Raw genomic sequence first — 13,264 nt, 5'->3', positions numbered from 1 at the left:
CCCATCCCAGGGCCCGCTCGCGTGGGCCGACGGGCAGCTCGTCACCTCCGGACCGGCGCAACCGCAGCGAACCTGCGTCGATCGCCCTTGCTTGCCCGCCCGACGCCCCGACTCGGCAGATCGGTGGCCTGTTGTCCCCGGTGCCGGTGCCAGGCCGGCCTCGGCCTGGCCTACCTGGCTGGCTGGCTGGCTGGTCTGCAACCGCAGGCGTTTCCTAATCTTGCCTGTCCTCGCCTGGCCTGCAGCCGGCTGCAGCCGGCTGCCGGCAATCGGCCAATTGCGAGCTGCATTATTGTGCTGCACGCGGTGCACGCCCGCAGTGGGAAATTCGCTGTGCAGTAGCGGCCACAGCTGCACACCTTTGTCTCCCACGTTAGGGTTTCCCGGACGGTGTGCGGGTTGTGCTTCCTCTCGCCCTTCTCCCCGGCTTCGCATTGTGTCTGATAGCACCCGCACGCTGCCTATATATATCCGTTTGTCTCTATCCGTGGTTCCTTCTCTCACCTTCGTACCTCCCTGTCCTTCGTAACAACCGCCTCCACGTCCCCCCCATCTCCATTTGTTTTTCCGTCCCTGCTGCTGCTCTTCGACCTCCTTTGTGTTTTTCGTTCTCTCTTCCCTCTTGTCTCTTCCCCCTTCTTTCTTCTCTCTCCGCCTGCCTTCTTTCTTTCTCCTCTGTTCTCCCACTCGACCCTGAAAAACAGCACGCAATCGCACCCGACTGCACCGCACTACCACACACACACTCTGCACCGGCCACGCGAGGACTCGTTTACTTCGTCTTGTCCCCTTCTCTCCTCTACAACTGCATGCTCAATCACCCATTGACTGCAGATACTCTTACACACTGAGCTTTTTCTTCTCATAAAGAACAAGGTTCCCCCCTGCCCTCTTCCCGGGTTTTCTTCTACGTTGCGGGATTCCATTGTCGACCGGACGAATAAATTGAAAAACTCAAAAATAAAATTTATTAAAAAATAAAAAAAAGTGTGAAATTCCATAGATAATAATAATCACTTGCGTAAGATATTAGGATATCTGCATTAGCCGATTATATTTTGCCTCACCATAGCCCCCTTTTGAACACAAACATTTCCACCAAGGAGCACCCGCACAAAGAGTGCCCGCCCTTCAAAGTCCCCCAACCCCCCGTCCTCTTCCCCCATCTGACCATGCTACCGCATGCCCTCCCGGTGTACTACACCTCTAGCAACGACCCCAGCAACCAGCACCCGCACCCGCACCCGCACCCGCACCAACACCAGCACCAGCACCAACTCCAGCACCAACCAAACCAGCTGCAGACTCCTACCATCCCTACCACCCAGTCATTTACCCCCATCAGCGTCCGTCAACCGCTAGACGCCAACCGCTCGATGCCGGCCCTCCCATACCAGGAGATCCTACCCCCACTACAAAGCTCCCCCTCGCAGTGGAAACAACAGCAGCCACCGCTATCTGTCCCACAGCAGCAGTACTATGGAACGCCGATCAGCTCCGTCGAGTATTCGAGTCCGAACCCGTTCCCTGGCGGACTGGAGAGTTCGAACGAACGAATCTCCAGCCAGCGCTATTTCAACTGCTCCTCTCCTCAGGAGTACAAGCGGTACCCGCCTCAGACAGGATTCTACTTGCAGCATGGAAGCATCTTCAACAATAACGCTAGCAACCCTAACAATAGTGCAGACGGTGCTCTCAACAGCAACTACGACTATACTCCCTTCTCTTACGACAACAGCAAGAGATCGTCCTCCATGCAGCTGCCACAGACGTATCCCTCTCCGCCAGTGCAGTTTGTTCGTTCCACCCCCTCCTCTTTAAAACCTTCCTCACTGTGCATCCAGCCATCTCACTTGGTTCAGCCCCTATACCTCACCACGTCCTCAACACCACTTTCGAGTGCTCTGTCAAACACTGCGTCGCCGAACTCTTTCCTGACACAACAACGAGACACTTTTCTACCAAACCCGCTAATCGAAAGACCTTCCTCGAGTTCAAAGCCGCAGCAATACTATGCGCCTCCCGGAGTATACTACGACAACGCCAAGCTACGATTCGACCTCAACACAAACGCCAGCTTGGTTGCTTCTGCCACGGGCGAGACTACTGCAGGCACGTACTCCAACCACACTTCCCAAAGCAAGCACATAGTCACCCCGACTACCCGTAAGCGGAAAAGACGTAAGTACCGTGAAATCAAGAGGTACTACAAATGCCAGTACGGAGACTGCGACAAGTCTTACGGAACATTGAACCACTTGAACTTCCACATCCAGCTACAAAAACACGGGGCGAAAAGGCTAGCTTCCGAGTTCAAAGACATTCGTAACCTTGCGAAGGAAGACTAAGCAGTCCGTCTTGCAATACACTCATTCCTCCGGGCATATGGTCACCCGTGCGTTCTTTTGTCCGTCTGTCCGTCTGTCCGTCCGTTCGTTTCCCTATTATTTTTTTGCCCCTCTTTAAGAACTACTCTTTCTTTTTCACTTCTCTTTATCTGTACATTGCATACTATACGTAACCGTCACAAGAATTTATTTTTGCATCTGAAATCCGACTCTACCCAACACGAAAGCAACGCATCTGACCACCCCGTCATGTTTTTTTTTGCCGTAATACCTTCCCCTCGTGTCAGATAATCTATCCACCCGTGTCTGTGTCCAGCGGCATATAGGTCATAACAAGACCAGCATAAAATTTAGTCCCCGCTGCAGGCCCATCACAATAAGCAGACGCAAAAGAGAGTAAATTTTATCATGCCGCACAGCTGCCTTGTACGATTCGACGACCTCGCTGCGAAAATTCAAACTTAGAAGACTGCTATTCCACGCCCTTCGCAATACTAAAGCTAGTTTCTAGAACGTCTTTAAGTGGTACCTAGCCCGCCTCGGAGAAAAAGAAGTAGTTTTTCCCAGCACTCGTGCCGGCCGGGAGGTGCTGCTAATTTGGCACTCGGTTACACCTGGCCACTATGCTGCGATAGACATTAGCCCGACGCCGTCCCCCTCTCATCGAGTCTCAACACGCACATCACTGCCTCGGCCAATATTTTTAAACTCGGTGACGCACCAGGGTCGGGCCCGATGACCTGGCGGGGTCAGCGGCGTCTGAGGCTTCTTCGCTCGAGAGCAAGCTCTAGAGTGGGGAAAGCTTAATAAACGGCTAGCCCTGATCGGAGGGGCGGGCCAGGGACTCGTGGTGTTCAGCAGGCCAATCCACATCATTGTCCTCTAATTGGCCCAATAACCCAGCACGAAAATCTCCACCTGCTGAAGTGGAAATGGCCCGTGCTGCGTTGGGAGACTAGACGCAGAGACAATAACACAGCCGACCGCAATTAGAGCCAAAAATTAGAGACGAAAAAACACGACACCCACCACGCCTTCGTCACCACCACCCACCGCACATACGAAAGACCCGACCCGCTTGAGGTGAATGCATTCATCAGGCGTTCTCAAATTGATTTTCCCTTCTGTTCCCGCAATTAACTCACCCTCACAAAGCGTCCTGTCCGTGGCATTGTCATTCCAAGACCAGCTTCCAACGGCTCTAACCCCAGAGAATAGGGAAGATGTCCGGAAATGACAATAGTAATATTCTCGCTTTGGCCACAGCTGTAACTGAAAAACGAAGGATCTGCACGCCTTTTGCCGTAGCTTCGCTTTCTCTTTCTACCCATGGTGGTAAACACGCCTCGTCTATTGTGTCCACGGCAGGAGCAATGCAGAGGGAGAATGGGGCAAACCACCCTTGCATCAGCTTACATAAGCGCGTCGCCTACAAACGGCAGCGTTATTACGCGTCCTCAGCCGCTAGCGCCAGTCGTCAGCAGTCGTCACCGGAAAAAATGCACGGAGTTTCGACACCGTTGAGTCTAGAATTGTTCTCTCCCGTTGGACTCATGACTATTGGGTGGAACCACCCTCATGCATGCTGCATCTGCACGCACAAGCACCCATGCATACCTGCGTCTCTTGTGACGGAAACACATTGCTTGCAGGAGCGCACCAGAGTTTAATGCCACGGCTAGCAAGGGGAACTAGTGAGCTAGCGTATCCCCTGACGCACCGTGCGTCGCGATATCGTAGCTGACGGCGGTGCGGCGGGAACTGGTTTGCCGAGATATGCTGGCTTTCGCGCAAGTGGAAAAGACGCTGCCTCCCGGAACCGGCGCACGGCAGGCGCGGCGCAGCAGGAAATACAGAAGCCGAGTTTGGCTGGGCGATCTAAATTAGTGGCCTAAAGAGGAAAGGTAGCGGACGCGGTTGTAGAGGCCAGGCCGCCGCCGGCGGAGAAAAAACAATAATGGGTGCCAGTTGGGGTGGCGGAGCGGCTTCTTCAGCTGGCGGGTAATATAGGCGAAGGTCCATCTCGCTAGCGGGAGTTTGTTTTTGGGTGGTTACGTAACTGGTTAGATATTTTTACAATTTCGCTTTTTCTGTGTTTTTTATTTTTTTATTTTTTTATTTTTTGGTAAATTGAACATCCCCTCTTTATCCATCGAAGGTTACAGCACTGCAAAACCCAGCGCTGACTACACCCACTATCGGTCTTTTCTGGCATGTTCAGGAAACGAGGCAGATTCACCAAGACAGACGAGTCTGACACTGCGCCTTCGGACCCGAAGAAACGGGCGGTGATCGCTGAGGACGGAGACGACGACGAAGACCAAGATGCTTGGGTGACCCAGATGGTGAAAAAGCCCAAACACAAACTCCTGTTCAAATCGAAAAAGGTGCAGAACGTTGTCCCCAGGCGCGATGACACTTTGGTAGAGAATCAGGAGGGCGTCAACGACGAGAGCAACAACCCGGACTTCAAAGAATGGTATTTGCAAGATGAAGAACACACACATGGATATTTTGATCAGTTCGATGCCGAGGAGCTCATCGAGGACTACCAGAAACCGACTCATCAGAGCAGACCTGCACATATTTCCCACGAGGACGGCGATGGAGGCAGTGGCGATATCGCCGTAATGGTGCACCGTTTGAACCCTCCCTTCTTGAACGCAAGCTCCATTCTTTCTACGAATGCTCAGATAGTGGACGTCATCAAGGACAAATCCGGGGACTTGTACCAATACTCGAGAAACGGGTCCGTGCTACTCAACGAGAAGCGGAAACTGAACGACAGGAAGCAAAAGTCGAAGCAGGATATCCTCCAGAAATCGACAATGGACAAGATCATTGAAGAAGAGGAAAATGGTGAAGACGACGACGACGACGACGACGACGACAAGAGAGACGAGCAGGAGTCTCAAGACCTCATCAGCAATCTGAATAAGGCCAAACCGGAGCAAGCTATCAACAGGGAAAACTTGCCCGCGTATAAAGTGAGAGGCGAGCTAGTAAAGTTGATCAACGAGAACCAGGTGACCATAGTTATTGGTGAAACGGGCTCCGGAAAGACCACACAACTACCTCAGATCCTCTATGACGAGGGTTACCATCATAATGGTATGATTGGTATCACGCAGCCAAGAAGAATGGCAGCAATATCCGTGGCCAAAAGGGTCAGCGAGGAAATGAACGTGAAAATAGGAGAAAGAGTAGGTTTTACCGTGAGATTCAACGATTTTACTTCGGATCTTACCGACGTCAAATTCATGACAGATGGTGTCTTGTTAAGAGAGACTTTGAACGATGCCGATCTCAACAAATATTCCTGTATAATTATGGATGAAGCGCACGAGAGATCGCTCAACACCGATATATTGTTTGGTATCTTCAAGAAACTCTTGACCAAAAGAAGAGATTTCAAGTTGATCATAACCTCTGCCACAATGAACTCCGCAAAGTTTTCCAGGTTTTTCAATAACGCTGTCCAGTTCAAGATCCCTGGTAAAACGTATCCAGTAGATATCATGTTTCAATCTATTCCTTCGGCGGACTACATTGATTCTGCTGTTAAGCAGGCACTGAAAATACATTTATCAAATCCTTTTCAAATCGGTGGTCATGGTGACATTTTGATTTTCATGACCGGTCAGGAAGACATCGAAATTACATGTCAGCTGATTGAGGAAGAACTACACGAATTGATGAAGTTGAACGACGATATTGCAGAACTAGATATCTTGCCCGTTTACTCGAGTTTGTCTGCCCATCTTCAATCAAAAATTTTCCAAGAATCGAAGAATAGGAAATGTATGGTAGCAACAAACATAGCAGAAACTTCGTTGACATTGAAGAATGTAAAATTTGTGATTGATTCTGGGTTGATGAAACTCAAGGTGTATAATCCGAAGTTAAACATGGACTCTTTACAGATTGTTCCTATTTCCAAAGCACAAGCAAGTCAACGTTCCGGTAGAGCAGGTAGAACATGTCCCGGTCAGTCTTTCAGATTATACACACTCTCCTCCTTTGAAGATGAAATGTGGGATGAACCGATTCCGGAAATTCAAAGGAGCAATTTGATGAATACCATTCTTCTATTGAAGAATTTGAATATCAGCGACATTAACAAATTCAAGTTTATTGACAAGCCCTCCACGGAATCTATTGAGACTTCCCAGTATGAGCTTTGGTCAATCGGTGCTTTGGATAATCTTGGATGCTTGACTAGTTTGGGGAGAAGTATGAGTCAATTCCCCATTGATCCGTTACTATCCAAGATGTTAATCATATCGAATTTCAAAAAGTTCAGTTGCATGGCAGAAATAGTTCGTATTGTTGCAATGCTATCTGTGCCAAACATATTCATAAGGTCTAGAAATGATGCCAACTTGCAGAAAAAATCGGATAAGATACGAGAGAATTTTCAGATAGGGGAAAGTGATCATTTGACACTATTAAATATCTTTAATCAGTTTTACAACATAAAATCTAATCGCAAGGATAGCGAAGAAGCGTGGTGTAATAAAAATTACTTCAACTTCAAATCTTTGAAGAGTGCAACTGACATCCATGATCAGATACTACAGTTAGTGACGAAGAATTTGAAACGAGGAGAAAAAATTACATCCTGTTATGACGATTGGGAGATCATAAAAGAATGTATTTGTGCAAGCTTTTATTCCAACGCTGCTGAGTTTTATAAGCACGGCCAGTACAAACACTGTCGCTCAGGTCTGGAGATGTACTTGCATCCCACATCGTCCTTGAATGGGATCGGAGACTTGCCCAAATATGTTGTTTTCCACGAGCTTTTGTTTACGGGACAAAAGCAGCACATGAATTACGTCACTGCTATCAGAGGCGAATGGTTAGTTACCTACGGGAGTGTGTTCTACAGCAAGCGAGTCCGTGGGGTGAGTAGTAAAGAGAACCAGCGCCTTAAGGAAGAACAGTTTCAAAAGCTGATTGACTTTGAAATGTCGAAAAGGTCGAACGGCCGGGATGAAAGTTGACATGTCGATTAGAGAGGTATATAGTATATTATAGCGATGTCTACGTACATCTGAGTCTATTATTTCGTTTATCATATTCAAGCAACGGGGTTGAAAATCATGTTATCAATGAGTCTTGTTGTTTTCGTTTCATTAGTCTCTGTTGAATTAGGGACGTATACAGCTAGTGACAAAATGGCGCCCTTCTTAGGATCAATGGTGGTCAAATAATCCAGTGTCTCTGGATCGTTGAAAGAGATATAGTCCACCTTGAAGTTAGCATTAGTGGATCTAATTTCCGCAGACACTGTTTCCGTCAAGTCGGAGACGTCCCTGACACCACTCTTAGAGTATTTCCCATACGCGGTATTCATGCTGCGAAATATACATGTAACTTGGCTCAAGATCTCTGGAGACAAGTATGCGTTTCTAGAGCTCAGTGCCAGCCCGCTGCTGTTTCTCACGGTTGGCACGATCTCAAGCTCAATATCCATGAGCAAATCCCTCACCATAGTTTTGAGAACTACGGTCTGTTGGATATCTTTCTGTCCGAAGTATGCAACGGTTGGATTGGTGGCGTTCAACAATTTGGCCACCACGGTGGACACACCTCTGAAGAATGACGGTCTTGTCTTGCCTTCAAGAGGCTCGGAGACACCAAGCACCTCCACGAAGGCGCCTCTCTGCTGGGAACGCTCCATGCTGAACCCGGAAGGATACATCTGCAACACAGTTGGATGGAAAATGGCGTCGACCTTTTTATCCGATGAGCCTTGGAACTTTGCGGCGACGAATTCCGTGATCACTTTGACGTCGTGGTCGAGATCACGGGGGTATGTGTCCAAGTCTTCGCCTGGTGCAAACTGGGAAGGGTTCACGAAAATGGAGACAATAGTGTGGTCATTTGAGAGCAGGGACTGGTTGATAAGCGAGAGATGGCCCTCGTGGAGATACCCCATGGTGGGTATGAAGCCGACGGACTCGTTTCTGCGGGCGTACTGATGGCGCAGGACCCGCAAGTCCGCGACGGTGGTGATGATTGGAATGTCAGCCATAGTCATAGTGTCCTGGTGTGTGGTTATGTACTTTGCAAGGTGCTGGATAACTTTCGGTAGAGAGCTTTGCAAAAAGAGCCTGATGTCTGGATGGGGTGTCATTCCTTTCTGCTGTCCCCAACGGCCCCGAGCTGAAAAAAAAACCGGAAAACCGGGGAAGCTGCGGAAATACGAAAAGGCCGAACGAGAAGCCAGATTTCGGCTCGGTTACCTCTTTGGGCGAACCAGTGGTGGTGTAAAGTCGGTTAATGTTGTACAAGGAATAAGTATGTAGAAGTATAAAGGTTGGAAAGACTAAATATCCTGGGGCTTGTCGGTTGGCGCTGTTGGGGGCTCGACGCTCTTTGCGTTGACGGCCTTCTTGTTGTCCATCAAACGGAGGAGGTTTCTGAGCAACATGGCGATGGTGACCTTGCCGATGGAGGGGACGTAGAGAGAGGCGACCTTCTCGACGTCTTCGTCGACGAAGTTCTTTTCGCTGGAAAAGTTGATGACAATGGCGCCCCTCTTAATGTACTCGGAGGGGAACTTGTAGGTTTTCGTAGGGACCCCGGTGATGATGATGTCGGAGATGCGGGCGCACTCCTCGAGAGACTTGTTGCAGTCGAGAACCTTGTGCTGCTTGTATCTGAGGCCGTCGCCTCTCTCGTAGAGCTGGATGTCGTTGATGTCTGCGGAGTAGACGGTGGCGCCGTCGTTGGCGAGGAGGGAGGCGAGGGGTCTGCCGACGATCTCGGAGCGGTTGACGATGGTGATGGTTTTCCCATAGAGCCTGTCGCCGTTGTCCAAGACCTTGTTGTATGCGCCGATGTACTCGAGGATCTTGACGACGGCCAAGGGCGTGCAGGGCAAAATCGACTTCATTGTCTTGGCCTCGTCCAAGAAACGCACGTTGTGGTACATGTTGGAGATGTACTTGAAGTTGAGGCCCTCGACGTCCTTGTGGATGGACACGCACTGCTGGAGGTACTGGTCCTGCTTGTTGCCAAACACAGGGAAGTACACAATCATGCCGTTGATGTCGTCGTTGTTGTTGCACTTGTAGATCTCCTCCTCGAGCTGGTCCTTGGACACCTGGATGAGTTCGTACTGGAACCCCAGCGTGTTGGCGGTCTTTCCTGTCCACGTGGCGTACATCATGGCAGCCGGGTCGTCGTTGGCGAGAAGCCCGACGAGCTTCGGCTTGCGGGCGAGCCTCGCCGTGGCGTCGGTGACCTCCTGGAGGTAGGTTTTGGCGATTTTAGACGCAGGGATGACCTTGCAGGCTTTGATAGCAGCGGACATGGCGGGCAGTGGGTGCAATGGGGTGGTGTGCGAGACGGAAGAGAGCTCAGAAACAGGAACAGGGGCCGGCTGCAAGCGAAAACAGCAAAAACCAGCAAGGACGCAGAAACGAAAACCTGTCCGGGGGAGAATGCCTGCTTAAAAGGCCGAATCGAAGGACATCGTGTCTGGATATGAACCATAAGATAGAAAAAAAAAAAAAGACGATAAAAGAGAAAAGGTGGAAAATTAGCTCGAATTAGTTTGACAGCCAGAGTCAAAACGGCGCTGACGTAAGCCGTGCTGTCTTGGGGGGGGAGGGGGGAAGCACGTGCCTTGCGCGGAAGGTGTTCAATTACGTCAGCGTTGCTGACGTAATCACCCTGCTTACATCATCAACGCTGACGTAATTACGCCCGGAAAATTGTGCTCCTTTATTCTCCCGCTTCCCCGCTCCCCCCACCTCCGCACCCCCCGCGGAACAACCCGCCGCGGCTCGCCCTGCCCCGCAGCCCCGCGTTGTTCCGCAATCACGCGCTAGCCGGAACATCCTCGGCTGCCCCGCGTGCCACCGCCGACGGGACGGGGACGGGCAGGCGATGCGGCGATGCGGCGGTGCGGGCGTCTGGTGGCCTGTGTTCTGCTGCTGCGGAGGGCCTCACCACCTTACGCTGGCGACGACAACGGTGACGGGGCAGCAGCGGGGGCTGAGTGGTTGCGGAACAGGTGCTGGCTCTGTTCTGCTCGTGTGGTGTGTTGGAGGTACTGCGGTTGGGGCTACAAAACGGGTGGTGTTGCTGGGGTGGGTGGTGGAAGATGTGCTTTCTTCTGGGTCAGCAGACACAACAGGGCCACGCCGCTACGCACGCACACGCCACGCACTCACGCACACACACACGCACACACACACACAGCTTCCGATGAACAGCACAGTAAAGGCCAAGGTCGACGAGATCACCCAGGCTTTCGAGCTCGACAAGACCCGTTTGCAGGACTTGGTGGAGCTCTTCAACGAGTCCGCCGACTACGGGCTCGCCCACACGTCCGCCGGCAGGGAGGCGATGCCGATGATCCCCACGTTCGTGACGTCGATCCCCACGGGGAAGGAGAAGGGCGTGCTTCTGGCCGCAGACTTGGGTGGCACGAACTTCAGGGTCTGCTCGGTGACGCTCAACGGCGACCACACGTTCGACTTGGTCCAGTCCAAGAGCCACATCCCAACAGACCTGATGACGTCATCGTCGGAGGAGCTCTTCTCGTACTTGGCGTCCAAGATCGGGGCCTTTGTCAGACAGCACCACAACGAGAAGTTCGACGCCGAAGCCAGCGGCGACGCCGCCGCCGCCGAGGCCGGCAAGCTGAAGTTGGGCTTCACCTTCAGCTTCCCCGTCGAGCAGACCTCGTTGGACTCGGGCACCTTGATCAGATGGACCAAGGGCTTCGACATCCCGGACACAATCGGCCAGGACGTCGTCAAGCTTCTCCAGTCCCACATCGACAAGCAGAAAATCCCTGTGCATGTCGCCGCGTTGGCCAACGACACCGTCGGCACCTTGCTTGCCCGCTCCTACACGGGTGAAAACAAGGAAGGGTTGACCTCTTTGGGCTGCATCTTCGGAACAGGTACCAACGGTGCCTACAACGAGAAGATCGACAACATCGTCAAGCTCCCTAAGGACGTTGTCGCGGACCTGAAGGCCAAGAACATCACCCACATGGTCATCAACACCGAGTGGGGCTCCTTCGACAACGAGTTGAAGCGCTTGCCCGTCACCAAGTACGACGTCGAGGTCGACAACATTTCCTCTAACAAGGGCTACCACATGTTTGAGAAAAGAGTCAGCGGGATGTTCTTGGGCGAGATCTTGAGAAACGTGCTTCTAGACTTGCACTCCCAGGGCGTCCTCTTCACACAGTACGCAAGGAAAGAGGACTTGCCCCACAGACTAAGAACCCCGTGGCTCCTCTCCTCTGAAGGTATGTCTTTGTTTGAGATCGACGACTCCACCAACTTGATTGCCACGGAGTTGGAGTTGAAAAACATGCTTAGATTGCCAACCACCGTCGAGGAGCGTTTGGCCATTCAGCAGATCACCCGGGCCATTGCAAAAAGAGCCTCCCACCTCGCCGCCGTTCCAATCACAGCCTTGGTCATCAAGATGGACGCCTTCAAGGGACACAACATTGAGGTCGACGTCGGTGTCGACGGTTCTGTCGTCGAGTTCTACCCGGGCTTCAGAACCATGATGCGTGACGCCATTGCAGACACCCAGGTCGGCGCTAAGGGTGAGAGAAGACTACACATCAACATTTCCAAAGACGGTTCCAGTGTTGGTGCGGCGTTATGTGCGCTCAGTAACGACACTATATGATCAGAGAACCTCCCGGCTTTGTTCGTCGTATGTATTGTTCAAATGTTTACATGATTTATAATGGTAATGAAAGACTACAATTTTGTTAAAAAGTTCCTTCTCCCTTCATTCAGCAGCTTCGGACGTCTGTTCTTCGAAGACCTCCATGTCATCCCTCTTTGAGTCCCCTCCAATCAACATCAGCCCGTACGCATTGTTGACACTCATGTTGTTGCCGCTCTTGCTTGTGCTGTTCACCTCCTCGTGCTTCTCATCGGCAGACTTTGCAGCAGCAGCAGCAGCAGCAGCAGCGCCCGCAGCTGCTTCCGCCTCTACCTTGGCTGCTCTTTCACGACTCTCTGACATCTTCTTTTCCCTTTCTCCCGTCTGCTTCTCCGTATTGTAATTCCCGCAAAGTACATACCACAGGACAAAGATACCGATAACTCCACTAGTCAATTTTATCGCAATCTTTTTCCCTTCAGACTCATCTTCTCGGATGTCAGGCTGATACGTGTATTCTCTGTAAATGCCCTTCCGGGGCCCGTGGGCACCCAAGTTTCTTGCGTACAAGTCCCGACCAAAGGTGTCGACGTTTTGGTTCACCTTCTGCTGGTACCTAAACCGCTTCTCTACCCTCTCGTTTCTCTCCTGGTGCTTTCTTGAATCAAAGTGAGGGACGTCGTTGTATCTGTACTGCTCGTGAAAGTGGAACGAGTTTCCTGGTCTTTTGAAAAAGCTGTTAGGCGACGTTGATCCCTCTCTTCGTCTGATGCCCATATGTAGATCATACTCCCCTCTTTTCTTATCATCGGCAAGAATCTCATAACTCTTCTTCACCTTCAGGTACTCGTCTGACTTTGCATCAAGTTCGGCATCACTCAATCCTTGTGACTTCAATATGTCCGGATGCAATTTCAACGACAGCTTCTTAAACTTGTTCTTGATTTCTGCAGTCGTTGCATCAAACGGAAGTTTCAGTCTCTCATAATGGGACTTCTCTGCTAGTCTGCGTCCACTCACATGCATGCATCTGACTCCAGGCACGCTCCTGCTTATCTTGTGTAATTGCATCATGCTAAACATAAAATTCCTGTTCCCTTCCGGCAGGTTCAGAGCAAAGTTCCGTTCCGTTCTTTCACAAGACTCGTAAAACATACACAGCATGTCTTCCAGCAAAGACGCCCCAGCCAAAAGACCGAAAAATAACGGCCGACTGACGTAAGCACCCCCTCTTTATCGCCTATCTAATACGTTTGTTC

At 51.0% G+C, this 13,264-nt stretch overlaps 5 protein-coding genes across 5 annotated transcripts; 2 read left to right on the top strand and 3 right to left on the bottom strand.

Moving 5' to 3' along the window:
• Positions 1–1,172: 1,172 nt before the first annotated feature.
• On the top strand, positions 1,173–2,348 carry PICMEDRAFT_13755 (hypothetical protein; the record flags this gene model as incomplete). Its single annotated transcript, XM_019160106.1, has 1 exon — positions 1,173–2,348. The coding sequence occupies one exon, from the start codon at positions 1,173–1,175 to the stop codon at positions 2,346–2,348; it is 1,176 nt and encodes a 391-aa protein (XP_019015314.1).
• A 5,083-nt stretch (positions 2,349–7,431) lies between these two features.
• On the bottom strand, positions 7,432–8,394 carry PICMEDRAFT_74808 (hypothetical protein; the record flags this gene model as incomplete). The annotated part of the gene is made up of 1 exon (XM_019164878.1): positions 7,432–8,394. The coding sequence occupies one exon, from the start codon at positions 8,392–8,394 to the stop codon at positions 7,432–7,434; it is 963 nt and encodes a 320-aa protein (XP_019015313.1).
• Positions 8,395–8,682: 288 nt separating this feature from the next.
• On the bottom strand, positions 8,683–9,672 carry PICMEDRAFT_74807 (hypothetical protein; the record flags this gene model as incomplete). Its single annotated transcript, XM_019164877.1, has 1 exon — positions 8,683–9,672. One exon carries the CDS (start codon positions 9,670–9,672, stop codon positions 8,683–8,685), a length of 990 nt encoding a protein of 329 aa, XP_019015312.1.
• An 899-nt stretch (positions 9,673–10,571) lies between these two features.
• PICMEDRAFT_74806 (hypothetical protein) lies at positions 10,572–12,023 on the top strand (the record flags this gene model as incomplete). The annotated part of the gene is made up of 1 exon (XM_019164876.1): positions 10,572–12,023. One exon carries the CDS (start codon positions 10,572–10,574, stop codon positions 12,021–12,023), a length of 1,452 nt encoding a protein of 483 aa, XP_019015311.1.
• Positions 12,024–12,128: 105 nt separating this feature from the next.
• Positions 12,129–13,169, bottom strand: PICMEDRAFT_13750 (hypothetical protein; the record flags this gene model as incomplete). The annotated part of the gene is made up of 1 exon (XM_019160105.1): positions 12,129–13,169. One exon carries the CDS (start codon positions 13,167–13,169, stop codon positions 12,129–12,131), a length of 1,041 nt encoding a protein of 346 aa, XP_019015310.1.
• Between the last annotated feature and the right edge of the window lie 95 nt (positions 13,170–13,264).

Source organism: Pichia membranifaciens (genome assembly GCF_001661235.1).
Source record: "Pichia membranifaciens NRRL Y-2026 unplaced genomic scaffold PICMEscaffold_8, whole genome shotgun sequence".
NCBI classification, from domain to species: Eukaryota; Fungi; Ascomycota; class Pichiomycetes; order Pichiales; family Pichiaceae; genus Pichia; species Pichia membranifaciens.
The sequence above is the reverse complement of the archived record's forward strand: the minus strand, read 5'-3'. Positions and strand labels throughout refer to the sequence as shown.